Here is a 19860-nt window from a genome sequence, read left to right on the forward strand (position 1 = left end):
TTTCAAACATCTTGAGACAAGGACCCTAATACTTTAGTTCAATGTTGTGAAGAAGAATAAGAAACACAAAAACACAACGCCCCGAGACTGTGATGCTTTGACAAAATCATCCATCGAAACAATATCATGATTATGTTTTAAATATTAAAAATGGTGCTGCCATGTGACTCATTATTATGCAATTAATTAACCTGTAATCTAATTCATTTAACCAATTAATTGCTGGGAAAAACCTAGTTTTGAGATATTTTTCTTTAAATTTGCGACATTGTGGCACAATCTTCAACAATTATTATAAAAATAAAAACAAAAACAAATCGTAAGGTCCATAGTGATCTAGTTTAACACATCAAAAAGCATTAGGAACACTTATGAGCAATCCAAAAATATATATATTTATCTCTCATATGTATGTAAAAGTATATACAACAAATTTTATATTAAAATCATAATGCATATGTTGAAATACAGTTTCAGTCACAATGCGAAAGACGAAAGAAGTTGTCGCAGTGATCAGCTTTTAAATTCGTGGTTATTTTCACGTGTAAGAAAATGGCGATGTCACACTTCAGTGTTTTGAAGAATTAAATAAAGCATCTTAGCCACATTTCTATTCGTGATCCTTCATTCTGTTACGCTGCTTCAGAAGCAGCTTGCATATAAAACACAGTTGAATTGATGGATGTTCTGATCAAATTAAAAAGGTGTATTCAAATAAAGTTTTTATGAAGTCATAATTTTTAAATATATATATGTGGTGCTATATTGTGATGTATCGCGATATTTATCGTATCATGATATCGTATCACCTTGACAACTCCTATTATTTAGTAATAATTAATGCTGTGGTGATTGCAAAATGTGTGATCCAGACAAGATAACAGGAACATGTAAACAACCAAACAAACCCAAATAAACAGAACTAAAGTCACAAATAATAAACTAATTGTATTGTCTCTGCAGCAGTTCTGAAGTCAAACTTTAACTGCAGGTTTTCCACTGTTTTTCGAAATGAGCAAAGCTCAGGTTGTTCATCTGTGAAGGTTTTTCGGGGGAAAAGAGGCCCTGTGATTAATAGGATTGATTCTGCAGTGGTTTCCTCATAACGTTAGGCATTAGGTGAGGGATTTTTTAATGACAAATAAGCAGCATTCAATTAATTACACAATCTCAAAGGGGATTTATGGAAGAAACAATCAGTGCGGGGCAAAGGGGGGAGAGGATGCTATTTTTCACTCAGACAGACTGCTACAAACCTTCGGTTCAGAGCTTCTTCTGTCCCCTCACCTTCTTCCTCCTGTTTTTCATTCCATCATTCATCATTTTAACAGACAGGATGAACAGAATTCTAAGGCATATTCCCATATAGTTTAAAACAATGAAAATGGTGTTTTAACATGTTCTCTGTGACATTTTTCTAATGAGAGATCGTATATTTAAAAAATTAAGCTTAAGATTGCATTTCTGGGTACTCTTTTTTTTTAATCATTGTGAATTAGGACACAACACTAAAATGCAGTTGGAAAAAGATTGTCAGTGTGACGTAGAAACTACTAAATATTTATAGCTCCAATATTGGTCGCTAAGCTAGCAGGAGACCTCTTAAACAGATAGATATCGGGAAGTAGGGGCAGGCTTACTTCCACCCACAACTTAGAGGGGATTTTTTTAATGAACTCCTGCCACTCTGCAGAAACTATGGCCTAAAAAACACTTTTAAAAAAAAATTAAGGCTAAAAATAGCATAATCAAAATTAAAAACCACTAGGAATCATTTTACAATGGATTGATTGTGAATGTTTTTGGTTCCTACTTCTTCTTAACTGTAATTTAGGATTTAAAATAGGGTTTTCTAGGCCACAGTACTTCATGAAACTGGATTTTCCTTTCCAAAAAATATAGAAAGCATTCGTCAAAAATCTTCTGGTTGTTTAAATCAGGAAGTTTTAATTGTGCTTTGCATATGGTGGCCCGGGCTGCACGGTGGCGCAGTGGTTAGCGCTCTCGCCTCACAGCGAGAAGGCCCCGGTTCGACTCCCGGCTGGGACCTTTCTGTGTGGAGTTTGCATGTTCTCCCCGTGCATGCGTGGGTTTTCACCAGGGGACTCCGGCTTCCTCCCACCGTCCAAAAACATGCTTCATAGGTTCATTGGTGACTCTAAATTGCCCCTAGGTGTGAATGTGTGAGTGGATGGTGTGTGATTGTGGCCCTGCGGCGGACTGGCGACCTGTCCAGGGTGTGCCCCGCCTTCGCCCATCAGTAGCCGGGTTAGGCTCCGGCACCCCGCGACCCCGAAAGGGACGAAGCGGTCAAGAAGATGGATGGATGGATGGATATGGTGGCCCTTAAGTCCAAATCACGTCAATGGAAAAAAACATTTAAAATCCCAATTACAATTGAAACAGCAAAATAAGAGATTTGTTGCTCTGATTTGGATTACAAGGTCGCCGTAGGATTAGGATTTTTTTCCAATCGAACATGTTTATCGACAATATGCTGTCACACATTAACGACCCTCTGAATCAAAATTAACGTTTTTTTGACAACTTGTCGTTTTTTGACGAACCGGAACTGGTCCAGTAACGGGACTCTATCCCAGTATCTGGACCGATTTGCGTCCCTGCCCGGTTCACGCCTGGAACAGCATCTGGTTTGGGTCCGGTACTGCGTTTGGCACCACGACCAGTACCTAGTTAGGGTTAGTGTACCGGTACCTGGTTTGGACACCGGTACTGGACATGTCCCGAGGACCAATCCAGTACCGCAACCGGTACTGCGTCCCGTTGATTTAATGAACAGCCAGAAAAAGAAAAAAAAAAACGAGGAATTGGGGACACCTAAAACCTCCAAAAAGTGACGAAGAGAGGGTCCTTAACCAAACATCAGTATGTGACGACTTGGGGATGAGAATCTGTTGGTGTTACAGAAAATAAAATTTGTAAACCTATAAGGAAAACTGCAGCTCCCAATATATATTACTTTGCTTTGACACAAAATGTCCAGCTAAGCTTTTATTGTTGCAATAAGCAACAATTTTCTCCAAACTTTATTTTGAAAATATACATAGTGGTGGTTATTATTTTTTCAGTGGAATCCTCTCACAGAATAAGTTAAATACACAATCAAAGTGTGATTACAAAACATATACCATGTGTGTCTGCTCTCTATTGAAGGATTAGTTATAGTATGCACAGACAATCCATTCTAGTGTTGCCTCTTATATAAATATATATATATTTTCAAACACATGTTTTGTATTAGTTTGTCTTTTTGTTTTGTGTTCCTTTTTCAGCTTTCAGCCACAACAGGCCTGACGCACAGCATGTTCTAAAACAATTTGAAGGTTGACTCAGAGTTCAGCAGCCTTGATTTTGTAAAAACAATAAAAAAAAAAAGTTAAGTTCTACTCAATCCCCGTCTGAACACCAGCAGACGGAAGTTCTGGGCATTTTGTTCCCCATTATTGGATTGCTTAAGCAATATCTATCCGGCGCAGGTGCCAGGAGGCTCTTTTTCTGGAGAATCTAGCTCAGAGGAACCTGTAGGGTAAAACCTAATCTCATTTAGGCCGGACAAAATATGTGCCAGACAGCACTGGGATGTATCGATGAGATAAATGCTGGCTTTGGGCTCTCTGAGGGCATGAAGAAAGAAATTGAAACACCTCGGTTCCCGATCTCTTAATTTTCCCCAGCATGTGTGTTTACATTCTGCGAGCTGTAGCTGCCACTTGTGAATTCTACTTAATGCTTTTAATGTCAGGGGTCATCTCAAGTGTTCTAGGTATTCCACCCAAGGCAAGTGCTGAGCTGTGAGTTAGTGGGTGAGTGTCCAGGCATGTTTGCAGAAGTATTTGTCCAGTGTTATGGTGTGTTACAAAGTAGGCAAACACTCCCACCTTCCATTTGAAATAATGATAGTTAACCGGTCACTAAATAAATCCAGGCAGGTCAATCAAAGAAAAACAATTACGGATTTTTCTGTTATTCGAAAGAAACATTTGGCAAAAGCTGACAGTATGAATGCATGAATACACTAATACACTATACTTTATTTTTGGCTTACTGCAGTCTCATGCTACGTTCAAACTAGACAAAGAAACAGGCCTTTCAACAACCACTTTCTATGAAAAGTCTCCCATTCACTTGTAGCTGTGCGAGTGTTCAGGCTCTACGTACAGAGCCCGCCGCAATTGATTGGACATCAAAAGATAAAGTATTTAATCTTTGACCAATCTGCTGTTGTATGGCTGGCATATTTTTCTAAGTACTAACTTGAACTGCAAAACTCAATCATGAAGGAGAAATTAATCATTTTCATTCCATGACACCAAGTCTTTCATATATTGGACTAGAGCTGCGAAAGAAAACGCCTGGAGCAATAACTGCACACCAACCAACAGTAACCCAACAACAAAAATGTATCTTATAGGTTCTTATCTCCAAAAGTCATTTTTCACTGTTTCAGTTAACAGTGAGCTGGTTTAACCATAAAACTTGTAAATAGACTGGAAACCATCAGGAAACCTGGTGTATAAAGTGATCCATGACCTTATTTATTCTAAAGAAATATGCACAAACGTTATGACTATTAACTGAATTTGACGTGACCCCGCCCACTCATATTCCGATTAAGAAGTACCTGCTAGCTATGTTGCTACTACTGGCCCTTCGTTCAACGTGCAAAGTGATTTTCTACAAACTCACTCCTGATAGGTGAGAGTGGTTGCCATAGAAATGATTACTCAAACCAATTTGGACCAATCACTGCTCACTTATGTCTTCTGGTTCCAACATTGCTGTGTCTACATGGCAAAAAATGGCGACCAAGTTGAAGTAAGTCATTGGTTGTAGCCTAACTGTAGTCATTTCTATTAAAGTCTCTTCTTTAAATATACATAGCAATGCTAAGACTTGTAGTATATAAGATTGGCTAATAGAGGAACTAACTTGTCTGGAAAAAAACACCTTAAAACTATTCTTTGATTTTACTCTGCGTCCAAGAAACGTAGAAAAACTGCCTCATTGGATACAACCCGGTCACATCAAGGGTCTACCGTATTCTACTTTTTGTTTCCAGATGTAATATTGTTCAAAAGGTTTAAGAGGTGAACTCGTGCGCAAGTATCATCAGATTATCAGGTCAAAGTGTTATTTGAGAAATCGGACTAATCAGAAGTGTCTATGCAAACCGCCTGTCTTTACAGTGTCTACATAGATATCATTAACGTGAGTAGAACCAGTCTGAGGCCGTTGCCTTTAGTGGGCACAGATTGGTCGGCCATTGCACGCTGCACTGTGAGGGTAAGTACCCCCTTTACAGTGCCAGCATAAAGTAGAGCTCATAAACGGAGAAAGGAAATCATTACTAATATTGGCAAAAGGGGTGAAACATTAGAGAAAGACAGAGAGGAAAATAGAACAGATGCCGTCATTCAATTGGCACAAAACAAAATTGGTGCCTTGCTTTGGTAATTAAGAGCTCTTACGTTTGGTTGAGTAATTTTGTTTGTGTGAAAACAAAAGCATAATTAACAGTTCTCTCTCTTGTGCCAGGGGGAGAAAAAAAACTGAACATGTCAGTGTAGAAGAAGCTGAACAGAACTTTCTAATTTAGACAATGTCGTCTTCAAAAATGTTTTTTTCTAAACAAAACAAGCAAAAAAAAGACAAAAAACTTCTAGTTGACAACAAATTAGTGTTGATGTCTTTGTTTGGTGCTCAGGTCAGTTTGTTTAGTTTTTATAAAAGAAAAAAAATATTATTTTTTAAACTAAAACTTGTGGGCTTATTAAATTAAGTTAGGTTGGAGTGTGAGGGGCTGTAAGCTAGCAGGAGAGCATGTAAACAGATTATGGGAAGGGGCCGGGCTTAGTTAACGGCGACAGTCCCGCCCACAACTCTAATGAACTACTCTACAGAAACCGTCCTTGAAAATGACACAGATTTGGGGATTTTAGCTAAAAACGCCCTAATGATAATTAAAAAGACAATTTTTACAATACTTCAAAAAAGGATCACGTGTCACATTAGTTCAAAAATGTGATCTGATAAAGATAAATGACAATTAATAACCATTTTTTGCTGGATATTTGACTTGTAATTCAAGAAAATGCTGGTTCCTAGAAGCCAAAATCCAATTGATTTCTGTAGAGAAATAACAACTATTACTCAGTTATTCTTTTTGTCAGAATAACAATTTCTTGCTCTAATACCTTTGTTAACATGTTCCTACTAAACCTATTTTTTTAAATATATTTTTGTGGCTCTTTTTTCCAATCTTAGAACCCTTTGTAGCCCATAAATCTAAAAGTTTGTCCGCTCCTAGACTAATCCCTGCTTACTGAAGATTTCTGGTTCCGACAAGCCGGCGACTAATTTGACTTATTTCGGTTGGAACTTAAAGCAAGTCATTTTTCTATGGGTGATGTCACACTCACTCAGTCCAGTTCTCATATACAGTCAATGTGCTGAATAAAATGTGCCCACAGAATATTCTTTTCTCAAATCGTGTGCATAAATTTACATTTTTGATCCCACAGTTTTTTTTTATTTATTTCAAACTAATTGACAACTGATTAAAAGACTAAATTCTGATTTCCTTTTTTGTACACTTTAAAAGTGCCTTTGACAAACACTCTTTTATCTACTTTGTCACATTTTTTCCTGAGTGTGGAAGGCACTTTAATCATTGTCGTCGCTTTTCAGGTTGTATAACTGTAGTGGTGGGAAAATAGGTTGGATTCAGGCTGCTAGGAAAAGTAAGCACTGCTGTCTTGAAGGATTATGTTTTGTGGCTTTCCTTTTCTCCTTTTCTTTGTTTTGTTTTTTTTTCTCCTCGTGGATGTCGTATGAGAAAATGTGAGACTTAAAAACAGATTTCAAACTGGGCAAAAAATAACCTTAAGCACAAAGAGGTGGAAAAAAACTGTAAAAAGTGCCTTAAATTCCTGCTCTTCCAACATCTCTGGATACTGAACAACAATAATAACAATGTATTGACACATATTTTTCTCCTTCATGCCGCAGCAAGTGACCTGTAACAGCCCCTTTCAGGAGATTGTATCCACTCAAATAGGTCCAGAAAATATATCTTATTATGGCCTGCAGGGATTTTCCCAGAAGAATAACCGCAACTGTTGGGTGAAAAGACTCGTTCCACTTGGTGAGAAAAAGGTCGGACCAAATCCAATCCTTGTGGAACAACCTCAGAACTGGTCAGAATGTGACTAGAAAGCTTTGTTTTTCATGGCTTCCTTTGGAAACCAAATCTTCAGAGGTTTTATTTATGGAAGCCAATCTGTTTTTATTGTCATCTACTGCTTTCCTTTGAGCCATGTACTTATGAAGAATGTCTTCAGTAAACATCAATGTTTTGCTAGCATAGGAATGTTCGCTGCACTTGAAGATGTAGGGTTAAGTACATTAGCGAAGCTTTAGAATCTGCTGGGAAGCAAATGTAGACTGACAGATGCTCGCTCGTGTTTCTGTTGACCCAGTAAAGGTTTTTGAAGCCAAAGAAACAAACACGCTTTGGATTGTGACGGATTGTGGGAGCCAACGTGGCAGTCGACGCCTGTGTCAAACTCGGGCCGACACTCTCGTCCTTCCCTCTGATGCATAGAACCGCGTTAGTCGATTGATGTCATGTAAACATCCACCTCGGCGTGCATTCATGTAACTGACGCCGCTAAACGGAGACCGTTAAAGAAGTCGCTCAAGCAAGAGTTCAGCTTAAAGGCGGTCTCAAAATTGTATGTTTGCACTCCAGCAGCACTTCATTGACATTCAAGGAAAGTAAAATTTTACTTTGGCTTGTGTTTTGTTGGAGTGATCAATAGATATAATCTGCTAATGGCGTGAGTGTGTGTCCAATGGCCTTATGTCATCTGGAAAAATCTGCTCACTGTAGTACTTTTTAAGCCAATGTCCTTTTTATACTCATCCAGTGCTTGGCACCACACTCTCGTATGACTTGATAGCCTGGCAGTGGCTAATGTGTGCAAATTGTCATTGGAGTCTTTTTATATCAAGCACCAGTGCTCAGCATTTCTTTAGAAGGTGACTTCAGCATTTCTTCCCTTCCATCTCATTTACGGCGCAGATCCATTGTTGAATATACAGTAGGGGTCTGTAAAGCAGGAACTGCCCTTGTCTTAGTCCGTCCTTCAGATTGCAGCCCTCAGCAAGGTAGGTGAGGAGAGTATCTAAAATATAAAAAAAACCTTTCCATTTTTGTTTTTATCTTTCTTTTAGGAAGGTCTTATTGAACCGGACTTCTTTAACACGAAAGAAATTCAGCATATGGTGAATTAACTGAAGTTTCCCTGCCTTGCAGATATTTTTTTATCGAACCCCAAAGCAGGAAATAGTAGTTCATAACCTTGTCAAATGTGTTCTCTATTACCTTGTCAAATAACAAACCGCAAAACGATATCGCATTTTACTTTCAGCTCTTTTTACAGTAAAATCATTTGTTAATTCAATTGTTTTTTCACTTAAAAAAATACACTTATAGTGCTACGGACCCGTTCAATGACCGGATTATTTCAGCCTTGTACAAGGTTGAAGTAAAAGTAAAAAAAAAAATTGTTTCTATCCTCAAGTTTCTTATAGCTTTTGAGGCTAAAGTTTATCCTCAACTTCTATAGAATATGAACAGCCGCTTTAAGCTTTATTTGTAGACTAGGTTACATGGAGGAACCATTAAAATGTGATTTAGATATTCCCCTAACTGTCCTGTTGGAAGCTAAAAAAAAATGTAAAAAGCGGATTTTGACTTCTGCCTCATTCGACTTTTAAATAATACCAAAAAGGTCACAAAAACTGGTATTTTCTAAATATAATAATATTAAAAGTGAATCCATCATTTGCACAACTTTATTAGCAACATCCTTGTAACATTAGACAGTCAGTTGCCGAATATAATGCATTATTATTATGGTTTTTGGAAGCAACTGTCGAATTAAATCCATATTTTTAATAAGGACTCCTGATTTTTGTCAATTAAATTAAATTTATTTTGAAGTCGAGTGCTCTTCTTCCATTTCCTCCCTGACGCTTCTGCAAAAAAGAATCATTCCAAATATGTTTGTGCTTCGTTAGCATTGCTAGCTTGGTGGTTTCAGTGTAGCACAAAGGAAGTAGAGGATATAATTTTTACAAGTGATCGAGCATTAAAAGTTGGATACGGTGGGAGAATCCAGTTGTTTTCCAAAATTAAACTTACTTCAAAAAGAAATCAAATAAACCAAAAATATATACATTTTTTTCTGCATCCTAAAATCAACTTTTACTAAACTTTATTTTATTCCTCCATTCCCATATTTCCTTGGGTGGCGGTGCTTTCTAGAGTCTATCCTTTTTGTTTTTGTCTTTACTAAAATCACACCTATAGCTTTCAAACTTGGCCCAAAAAAAGTCCTAATTCTCTTTAACTAAGACCTTTAAACAAATCAATGATGGATGGAATAAAACATCCATTGGTAAAAAGAAAAAAAAATGTTCCTGCTAAACTGGTTTGATCCTCTAAAAAATGTAAACTCAGCAAATCCAACTGGTATCTGTCAGGGCCCTATCCTTGATTAATTATTTTAATCTATACTTTTAAAGCTTCGTCAATACTCCCAAGTTCTCAAAGAATGTACAGCATGCGTGATTAAACCGTGATTCATCTGATTTCATTTCAGCATCTTGGCCTTGTAAGGACAATATCGCAGCATCCCTGTTGATAGGAGTTGTTAATCACGGCTCAAGCCACCAGATGTGTTCAATTTCCCGTCTTTTATTTATCGTCACAATGGTAATTCACTTTACGGTGAAATAGATGAGGGTACAGCGGAGAACTGCAAGCAGCTTGAGAGCATTACAAGGCTTTTGTTTACATTATCTAAATTACACGATCTGGGTGAGACATGGCCTCACATTCCACGCTGCTGATGTGAAGATTGTTGGGAGGTTTTTTATAAGGAAACAGCTGCGTTTTCCAACACACATAACAATTATAAACTCTCCTAATAGCTTATTAATTGTGAATGCACAGTTTAGGGTCACATCAGAGGGCTATGGTCAAATTATAAGCTTAGTTAAAGACACATTCCAGTGAAAATTGTATTTTTGAGTATTTGGATATCTCCAATATTCACAATTTTTTTTAGCAAGATAGCAGGAGGGAGTGTAAGCTAAGAGGTGAAGGGAAGTGTTGGCAACAACTCACGACTCCGAGGCAAATTGCTAATAAACTACTGCCTCTATGCAGAAACTGTGTCCTAGAAAACAGCACAAATGTATTAATTTTGGTTAATAATGACAATCATAATTAAAAGTCCACTAGGAACACATTTAAAATAGCTAAAATTAAGATTAGAGTGGGACTGTAAAACATTTTTTTACTTTTTTTTACAAATGTACTTGGATATTCTAGTCTTTTCAGATAAACGTGCATAAAAGCACATGTTTTTTCATGTATTATCCCACACCTTTTTTCCCTCTTTTGCTATTTGAAAAGGAGGCATTTAAATGCTCTTTAGAGGGAATATTAAAGGAAAGCTGGTTTATCATCCTCCAAACGCTGTTTGAGAATACACCGCGTATTCACTGGAGTTGCTTTTTAGTTCGCATGGATTGTCACATCCAATTACTGTATTCAACAGGCCTCTTCGCTTGTAGGCTTGCTTCTGGCTATTGTGTTTGATCAGGTATACTTTTGACTCACTGTAGGATCAGCTAATTGTCTGTTCGACCTTGAACAGGCTGGAGGGAACTTGGACAGGAAACTCTCTTGTACAATAAATTCATTTCATCCTTTTATTTTTTTTCATCGTCTATCTCTATTTGAATGAGAAGCACCATTCCTCACATTAAACTACTTTTTCAAAAACACATGAAAGGTGAAATAAATGGTTACAGCCAGCCTTTTTTTTTTTTCCCCCCGCTAGTCTTTTGATGGAAATGTAGTTCTGAATTTCAGGCTTTGAGGCTTTTCATAGCTGCCACTTTAAATGTCATTCTGATAGTGTGGATGTGATTGTGCGGATGTAATAGAACAAACTATCTGCAACAGTGATCTAAAATGAATAAAGATGAAAACTAGTTTACTGTGTGTACACTTGCTACCCCAAAAAAGTTCTGTCTGTATGAATCAACATATTTGGTGATGTTTTTCTTGCAGCAGTTTTGTGCCAACATAACTTTGCAGCAAAAGTACGGTAATAGTCATAACTGCCCTGATTTTCCTTTGTGACCCTGACTGTTAGAAATTAGGAAATTAGATGATCAAAGTCCTACGGTATGTATTACTAGGGGTGTAGGGGAAAATCGATTTATCGATATATTGTGATATTTTATTTGGCAATACTTGTATTGATTTAAAATGTGGATATAATGATACTAAGTTGGAGTGTCCTTCAGTGCCTAACTTTTGTTTTCCACCTAGACCTCCGACCACTAGTTGGCAGCACACTGAGCCTCAGAGCAGCTCTACACTGCGACCAAAACAACAAGATCTCCCCACAATATTAAATGTTCATGTTTTTTTCGAAGTCATACTCATAAAAAAAGTGAAAAATTGTTCGGATACGGTCTTAGTCTACATAGCATATCGCGAGACACATATCGCGATATGTATTGAATTGCAAGATGTGTATTGTGATATGTATTGTACCATGAGACATGTATTGTGATAAATATCGTATTGTGATGCACATATCGTGATATGTATCGTATTGCAAGACACGTACCGTGACATGTATTGTATCGTGAGACACGTATTGTGATAAATATCGTATCGTGAGGGACGTGACGTGATATGTATTGCATTTCAAGACACGTATTGTATCATAAGACATGTATTGTATTGCGAGACACGTATCGTGATGCGTATCGTATCGCCAGACTTTTGCCTATACACACCCCTATGCATTACCTGTACACCCTGGCAGCATTTAAAAGCGGTCAGTAAGGTACAAGTACACACACACTTTACGGACAAGCAGTATGTAGTGTAACACATCACCCCTACGTCGTAAGTGTGTTCAACTTACTTATCCTTAACGGATGCTTCACAATATACTTACCAGACGTACAACAATCATACATTTCGATGAAGTCACTCCTCTCTACGACCCTCCTTAGGCCTAGACAACCTAAAACCCCACAGTATCTGCGTAGTGACCTTGTGGTAGAGTGTCCGCCCTGAAACTGGAAGGTCGTGAGTTCAAATGTGAGTGATAGCGAAGACTCTTAAAGCTCCCCCGTTTGACACTCAGGATTAAGCGTTGGGTTGAGGTGTTAAATCACCAAAATGGTTCCTAAAAGCGGCTGTGTCTGCATCTCATCGCTCGCCAAGGGGATTGGTCAAATGTGGAGAAAAAATTTCACATGTGTGGCCACTAATAGGACTTCACATCAACCCCCTATAAAGCCACATATGACTATGGCTTAAAGGAATATCCCCCTTTACCTTAATGACACTAAAATCTAAAACAACCATGCATTATGTGAAGGATTCACAATAACAATCCAAGATATGCTTCCTGTGTTTTATTATTCCTGTTTGACGTCAATGCCTGATTAGAAGTCATCTATGGATCCACATCTTTAGTTTATTTTTTTTTTCTCTTTTTTGATAATTAAATTTAGCCATTTCATATATGTTTATTTGGTAATAAAATATTCAGCTTTTCTCCTTCAATTGTTTAGTTTCCCAGTTAATTATTTACAATTGTTTTTACATTTGGTCTTTGCTCTTTACTCCATTCCATCCTGTTTGTATTTAGATCTTGAGCTAACTTTTGCCAGTTCCAACAGTTGGTGGGGTTTAAGTCCAATAAGAACCAGAGTCAAACGTAGAGAAAAAGTGAGCAACTTCATGAAATGGAGGGAAAGAAAATAAACTGACCATAACTAAGAATTGAAAAGAAAGAAGTATGACCCAGTAAGATGGGCTGTAGAAAGACCGGATCTGGCAATGGCTAAGTGAAAGAAGTCGGGTGATATAAATACACCAAAGGACAATGAGTGATGATGACCAGCTGTGAGGTTTGAAGCAGAAAGCAGGTGCAAACAATTTGTTGGCAAATTAAAAAAAAAAAAAAAGATCAATGCAGGTCAGTCCAAACTCAAAAGGTGCACCAATTAAATACTTAAGAATAAAGTAAACTCAGAAACAAGTTGAATTATAGATAAATGCTTACAACAATAAACACGTTTTAAAAATCCAAACACATGCTTGTATTTGGGGTACCGGCTCAAAAGCTGTTCATGTTTTCAGGCAGAGACACAGTTGCACGGGAAAGTTTCTCAGTTCAATCTGAAATCACTCACTTCTAACAGCCTTACGTCTGCACCGTCTTATCCGTCGAGGTGCTTTCTCGTGCCAGATCCCCAAAGGCACTCTTGGTAGACGGCCATGTTTGTTCGTTTTGTTGTGTTTAGCGCCGTGGCATCTCAAAGCTGTTTCCAAACTGATGACGCCTCATGAAAAATTAATAAGGAGAGAGTTTCCAAAAAGGTGGTGTTTACAAAAGCAATGGAGGACATTAATTAGCCATGTCGCAGCAGGCAAAGAAGACTTGAAGCAGCATACGAACCTGCTTCTTTTGCTGGTGAACACTTGGCTAACCTGCAACGATTTAAGCATTTTGCATACAGAGTTGTGCAAAGGTTTTCCCATGTGCAGAGAACACCAGCCTCAAACCCAAAATACTTTCTTTGGAATGACGAGCCTCAGACAAAGCTGCTTCAGGCTGCACCTTCTCCTTAGTATGCCAAAAAAGAACTCTTTTGGAGCAAAGCGTGCTGGGAATTATCGTATGTATCTCCGATGGCAGCGAGGTAGTTGGTTAGCTGCAAAGCTAAGGAACAGGCAGAAACAAGACAGCTGAGACAGCAGAGCAAATCCACCTGCCATCATCAAAGGACATCAAAGCTCCAACTCTGTGTGGCTATAGCACTGTTTTTCTTTTTTTTTCTCAATCGCTACTGGAATAGTTTCACATGAAAACACTTCAAACTACTGTTTACTTTATCAACAATTAGTTTGGTGAATGCAATCCCAGACTTGGCTGCTGGAACGTGGGACATACTTCTCAGTACTTGCACACCCTACTTTGAAACCTGCTGAGAAAACGAGGCAGCTGGATTACCGTCCTTGTTTCAAAAGGCTTCTGTAATCCTGAGCACGTTCCAGTGAAGCAGTATCTCTCAGCCCATATACTGAGCTCTGAAGTCGTGTGTGCTGATTTGAAAAAAGTTCAAAAATGTTTCCCGACTAAAGCATTTTATTTAAAATGTTGAAGTTTTGGGAGTATTTTTCTTCTGCTTTCCTTAAAGACCCACTCAGATGAAAATTGTGCTTTTGGTGTTTTAACATGTTTTCCTGATAATAGAGGGCCTATATGAAGAAATGATGCTCAAGATTCTAAAATCCTTTGAAAAATATCATATATTTATATAGAAAATACAATGGGCGGGGCCACAAGTTCCCAGCTACGCCACAGTCTGATGCATTCACTTGCAAATAGATCCATGTATGTGTTTGTTTTCCTAGTCCGAGCTTATATTCAGCTCAAAACTTGATACAATTATTGTAGCGCCGATCATGTTTAGCCTTATGTGAAGTTTCTACTGAGTGGTTTGATACGGTACGGTCTATCCTGGTATTTTGAGTATTTCCATTGTAAAATGAACCCATTAAACAGTTCCCATCCATATCTCTTAAAGGCCCCCATCCTCCACCTTAAAGGTCCATTGAAAAGTGGAGCAGGACGGTTAGGGGCGGAGCCTCTGTAGCAACCCGTTGATTGGCAGAAATCAACGGGTGGGACCAATATAGTGCTAAGCTAGCGTTTCCAACGTTTTCCCCTTTACGGCAGTATTCTTCTTAGCAATCTTCTTTGAAACAACATTAAATTCCTGTTTTACCAACACATTCTCATCCCCAAGTTGTCATGTATTGGCGTTTGGTTAAGGCCCCCCCGGCATCACTTTTTGACGTTTTCGGTGTCCCCAACTCGTCGTTTTTTTGACGTGCTGGCTGTTTGAAAAATCAAGGGTCTGCAACCCTTGGAATGCGGTAATGGATGCAATGTGGTCATCGGGACACGTCTGGTACTGGTACCAGTACCCTAACACGGTACTGGACATGAGCCAGTACCAGACACGGTACTGGGTTAGGGAACTAGTGAGCTCTGTGTCCCAGTAATGAACCGGTTCTTGTTTGAGGTTGGGGACCTATGATTTTATGACAACAGCCAGCACGTCAAAGACGACAAATTAGGGACACCCAAAACGTCAATTTTTGACACAGAGGGGTCCTTAACCCAACGTCAATATGTAACAAGTTGGGAATGAGAATGTGTTTGTTATACATGATGTACCAGAAGTTAACTACCAGTACGGTATGGAGAGAGTGTAAACAAGGAGCTCCCAGTTATGGATGATGGGAAAAGGGGGTCAAGGTTTTTATGCACCAGTAGTCACACTCACAACTTAAAGGTTAATAGTTCAAAAGATGAACGGAGTGGGTCTTGAAGTTGTTGTTTTGATTTTTAGCTCATAGTTTGTAGAAAACGCTGAACATGCTCATGTCTGACCTCTGCTACAACGTTTCTACCTTTTTCCAGAGGACCAGCTGCCCCCTGGTTTCCCCACCATAGACATGGGCCCACAGTTGAAAGTGGTAGAGCGAACACGCACTGCCACCATGCTCTGTGCTGCCAGCGGCAACCCTGACCCAGATATCTCCTGGTTCAAAGACTTTCTCCCTGTCAACACCAGCAACAACAATGGCCGCATTAAACAGCTCAGATCAGGTAGGTTTCCTCGGCTGAAAACTCTGTTTCAAAGCAAGAAACCTTCTTTCTATCTGATGTATTTCTCCGACTGTATTTTTGGTTCCTTCATTTTCCTCTTCTTCCCATATTTTAACTTCTCTTTTGGCTTTTATTTCTTTTAGGTAATGGCATTGTTTTCTACTATTTCCTGTCTTTTATTCTATGTACATCCCCGCTGTGTTTTGTCTGTATGTGTTTCCCTTTGTCTTCCAGTGTTGTCATGGCCTGTTGGGATGTCCTCCCCCTTCTGTATTTGCTGGCTAACGTCTGCCCCCATTGCTCACTCCTGTGACTTTTTACAATGACTTATTTTGCTGGTTTTCGGTCATTCACCGTCCACTGCATTGGTGCAGTAGTTTAAGAATCATGATCTTCATTCTTTAAAAGTCAATCCTCCACACTTGGCTTCATGCAGAACTCACTAACAAGTGCTTTAAAAGTAGGAAATCATCAAAAAAAAAAGTTTTCATCCTCTTGCAATTGTTCTTAAAATTGTTGCTGTAGTTTTAGGTGAAAAAAAGAAATAATTTTGAACACTAATTAGCCACAGCAGTGCGTAAACCTTCATCAAGCTTTTGTTACCCCTTGATTTTTGACTTTACAGCCCCTGCTTCACTGTTAAGATGTCAGCTTTGTCTTTCTTTTTTTATTTCTTTTTGCCTGTATCGCACCCCCAATACCTGCTCCAGTATCCAGAGTTTGATTTCAACATCTCAAGACAAACTACTTTAGTACTTGTGCATTAAAATCCCACAAATGGTGTTGGTGTCTTGTTGCTAACAGGTGTGTTTGTCTCTGCCCCTTTAATATTTTTGTTTAGGGGTTAGGATGAACTCCCTTAACCCTTAAACACTTGCGATTACTAAATAACACACACTCTTTGAACTACCCTACACTTTACAAACATTAAGTGTTGCTAAACAGTGCAAAACTACTTTTTTCTGCAATAGAATCAGCTGATTTGTGTTGATGGTGTTGCTTGACTACCGTGAAAAGTTGGCTGCTTTTCTCCACTATAAAATTAGTTGGAAACGCGTTGATTGCATTAAGCAGGCGTGTCCAAAGTCTGGCCCATGGGCCAAACGGTCTGCAGGCTTCAATTTTCTAAAAACTGTGCACAATTTCTTGATTTTGACTGGATACATTTTGTCCAAGCTGTTGTAAACCTTTGGTAACACTGTCAAATGACCCTTCTGTGACATGTTATAGCTCATTTCTGAAAGATTCACTGTAAAAAAGAAAATAATAATAAAATAAGAAAAGAAAAGTTGACAGAGGGCCACTTCCAAAACAAGTGAAATTGGCTTTTTTTCAATAAATTATGAAACAATTGTATCTGCCTAATAAGGTAATAGACTGTGGCTATATTCACGGAGTTCAATATCAAGAGGCACAGCTAACTAGGAATGAGCGGTGTACTCTTGTTATTCATCTTTTGACTTATCCTTTCAAAATTCGCTGCAGTGTCACAGCATTTATTGAGTCAAATTTTATGTCAGATGCCCTTTCCGACACAACCTTGCATTTTGTCTGGGCTGGGGACGGGCACAGGGAGACCTTGACTTAGACCCCCCTTATGTCTTCATTGTTAGGTAACAGTGTGAAGGGAATTCCCCAAAGAGTAACACTAACAAGTGTCTCCAAATACCATCACTGTTTTCTCACGCGATACACCTGTGCTCAACCAACTGAGCAAAAGCTATTCAGCAACATCGCAGTTAAAAAACATTCAGAAACTGTAGCATATACGGTTTAAGAGAGTAGTTGAAAGAGTGTCAATATTTGAGCCACTAACTGTGCTATTAAAGGGTTAAGGTTATGTTGAAACTATGAGAAATCCACCATATTAATGGTGAAGGAAAATAGGTAGAAATGGAATGCTAGTGCCATTTTTGGGATGCTAATCCACAAGATTACATTTTTTTTCTAAAACTGCTATATTAACTATGTTTATGTGCCAGCTAACAAAGAATCATAATTCCTTTTTTTCCCAAAAAAAACAAAAAAACCAAGTCTTGTTTGTTTGACCACTCGTCTTCACAGATTTCACAGCTGTCCTTTGTTAAGCCATCCTGTTAACCTTACTTCTTTCTAACCTGCAACTTTGATTCAGTTGCTAAAGCGTTAAGAAATCCTTGTTAACTAAACTTCCTTAAAGAATATAATCCTATTCTTATGCTGTCTTTCTTCTCTCTGTATCTTTAATCAACAGAATCCTTTGGTAAGTGCTTAGCTCTGAAGCACACATCACCCCCACTAATTTCCATGTTCCAACAACAATTAAAAATGCATGGCATGCATTTTACTAACAGATAGTTTAGTCGTAGGGCTACCACTCCAGACACACAGTCTACCCTCACCCCCACAACGCTCAAATACCCCTCCACTCTCAGCTGTAGCCACCTAATCTGGAGGTAATCACCAAACATTAGCTTAGCGCTCTCATATACTTACCCGACTATTGACCTGTCCTCACATTTTTGTTCCTCACTCACTTACTCACCCTTATCTTTTAACACGTGGTGTGGACTAGGTATGGGAAGGTCCCGAGCTTTAGGGAGGTGACCAGCTCAGGTCAACGTCTGCTCTTTAGCCTTAAAGTCTTTCCCTCCACTAGCTGGTCTTCAGAAGCCACTTCCAAAATGGCACCTCCCCCCGTGGTACATGAATGTACAAGTGATTCTTTTTTTTTTTCTATGATGAATCTTGTCTTTCTTTGCCAGTAAAGTACAGAAAAATTCTTATTCTCTTTCTATCTCCTTTTCTCTTTCCTGTAGTACCTTTATTTTTACGTACCCTGTTAAATCTAATTTGACTCTTCTTCCAAAGCCCCCAGCCTCTATCTACACGTACTAATGCTTCTTCTTTCTAATCTTATTTGCATTCATATTATCCACCCAGGTGGTACACCAATAAGAGGTAAGAGTGCTGAACTGACGTTCACAGAATGAAAATAATACAAATTCATTCTTGCTGTCAAGCCATCCATTCACCTGAATCACCTCCATTTTGTCCTGTTTACAAAGACCGAATCGCAACACATTCACATCCACATTCCTTCTTATTTGTCCTATTTTGTTGACTATATTTGTATTCCATCGTTTTGTCTATGCTTTATTTACTTCTTTGTTGTTTCAGTAGCGTGTTTAGCTCAGTTGTGATATGCTTGCCCTGGCTCAAATAAGCATATCCAATGACAATTATTTTTAAAACTATATTTTTTATGTTGATTTTGGTTTTCTTTTTTGGCCATAGCAAATCATGTGTCCCTCTTTTTGTCCAACTAAAACAACCAAGCATTTTTCCCCCTTAGCTGTTCTTGTTCAGCACTTAAAAAAAAAAAAAAAAAAACCCGCACAGATGCTGTGGAATCAAGACAACACTGCCTCTCTCCTGCTTTTTTCTCCCAAAGAAATCTTTCTATCTTTGCAAACTATTTTTTTTTCCATTTCTTCTATTTGCTTTCCTCTCCTGTACCTCTACAAAAAAGCCCAAACAACCACTTTTTTAATAAAGTTTCTACGGTGCTTTTTTTTCTCTTTCACCTATTTTTCTTACTTTTCTTGGGTTTGAAAACTATTTTACTTTTTGACTTTTTTTCTTCAGGGTTTGGGAAAAGGCAAACTGTAGAGTCTGGCGAGGACCTGATTGGCTCATTTTTGCCGTGTGACACAGAGCTGGAGAGTTGTGGATGCATAAAGCGATTTTTCTTTGGGTCATGTGACACCACACTGCTGATCCCATTGGTGGATTTTTATGGGTGTCTTTTGTAGCTTTCATAAGCTAAAGCAGTGGTTGGTTGCATTCTTGTTGGCTCAGGCCAATATTTTGAATTTTGTCTTCTAATACAACTGCATTTTATTTTTCAGCTAAGGGTTGTCAGAAGGTTGTAAGTTGTGTCGACATACATTTCTTCCTAAGATTTGCATGTCAAAACTTTTCTTCCAGAGGGTTAACTGTTGATTTTGCCTCACACAATACAATTTTTTTCCCAGATGTATAAGCAGCATTTTTTTTTTTTTTTTTT

General features: G+C 38.4%; 1 protein-coding gene across 44 annotated transcripts in view; it reads left to right on the forward strand.

Moving 5' to 3' along the window:
• LOC112155773 (protein tyrosine phosphatase receptor type D) overlaps nt 1–19860 on the forward strand; it is a 454394-nt gene that overhangs the window by 378904 nt on the left and 55630 nt on the right. For 28 of the 44 annotated variants that reach the window (XM_024287656.2, XM_024287657.2, XM_024287659.2 and 25 more), the window contains 3 exons: nt 15624–15812; nt 18046–18054; nt 18735–18752. In XM_024287656.2, coding sequence (XP_024143424.1) covers nt 15624–15812; nt 18046–18054; nt 18735–18752 — 216 coding nt within the window. The remainder of the gene's footprint in view (nt 1–15623; nt 15813–18045; nt 18055–18734; nt 18753–19860) is intronic. The other 16 variants (XM_036216741.1, XM_036216742.1, XM_024287671.2 and 13 more) reach the window with 2 other exon arrangements.

This window comes from Oryzias melastigma, linkage group LG18 (assembly GCF_002922805.2).
Source record: "Oryzias melastigma strain HK-1 linkage group LG18, ASM292280v2, whole genome shotgun sequence".
Taxonomy (NCBI): Eukaryota; Metazoa; Chordata; class Actinopteri; order Beloniformes; family Adrianichthyidae; genus Oryzias; species Oryzias melastigma.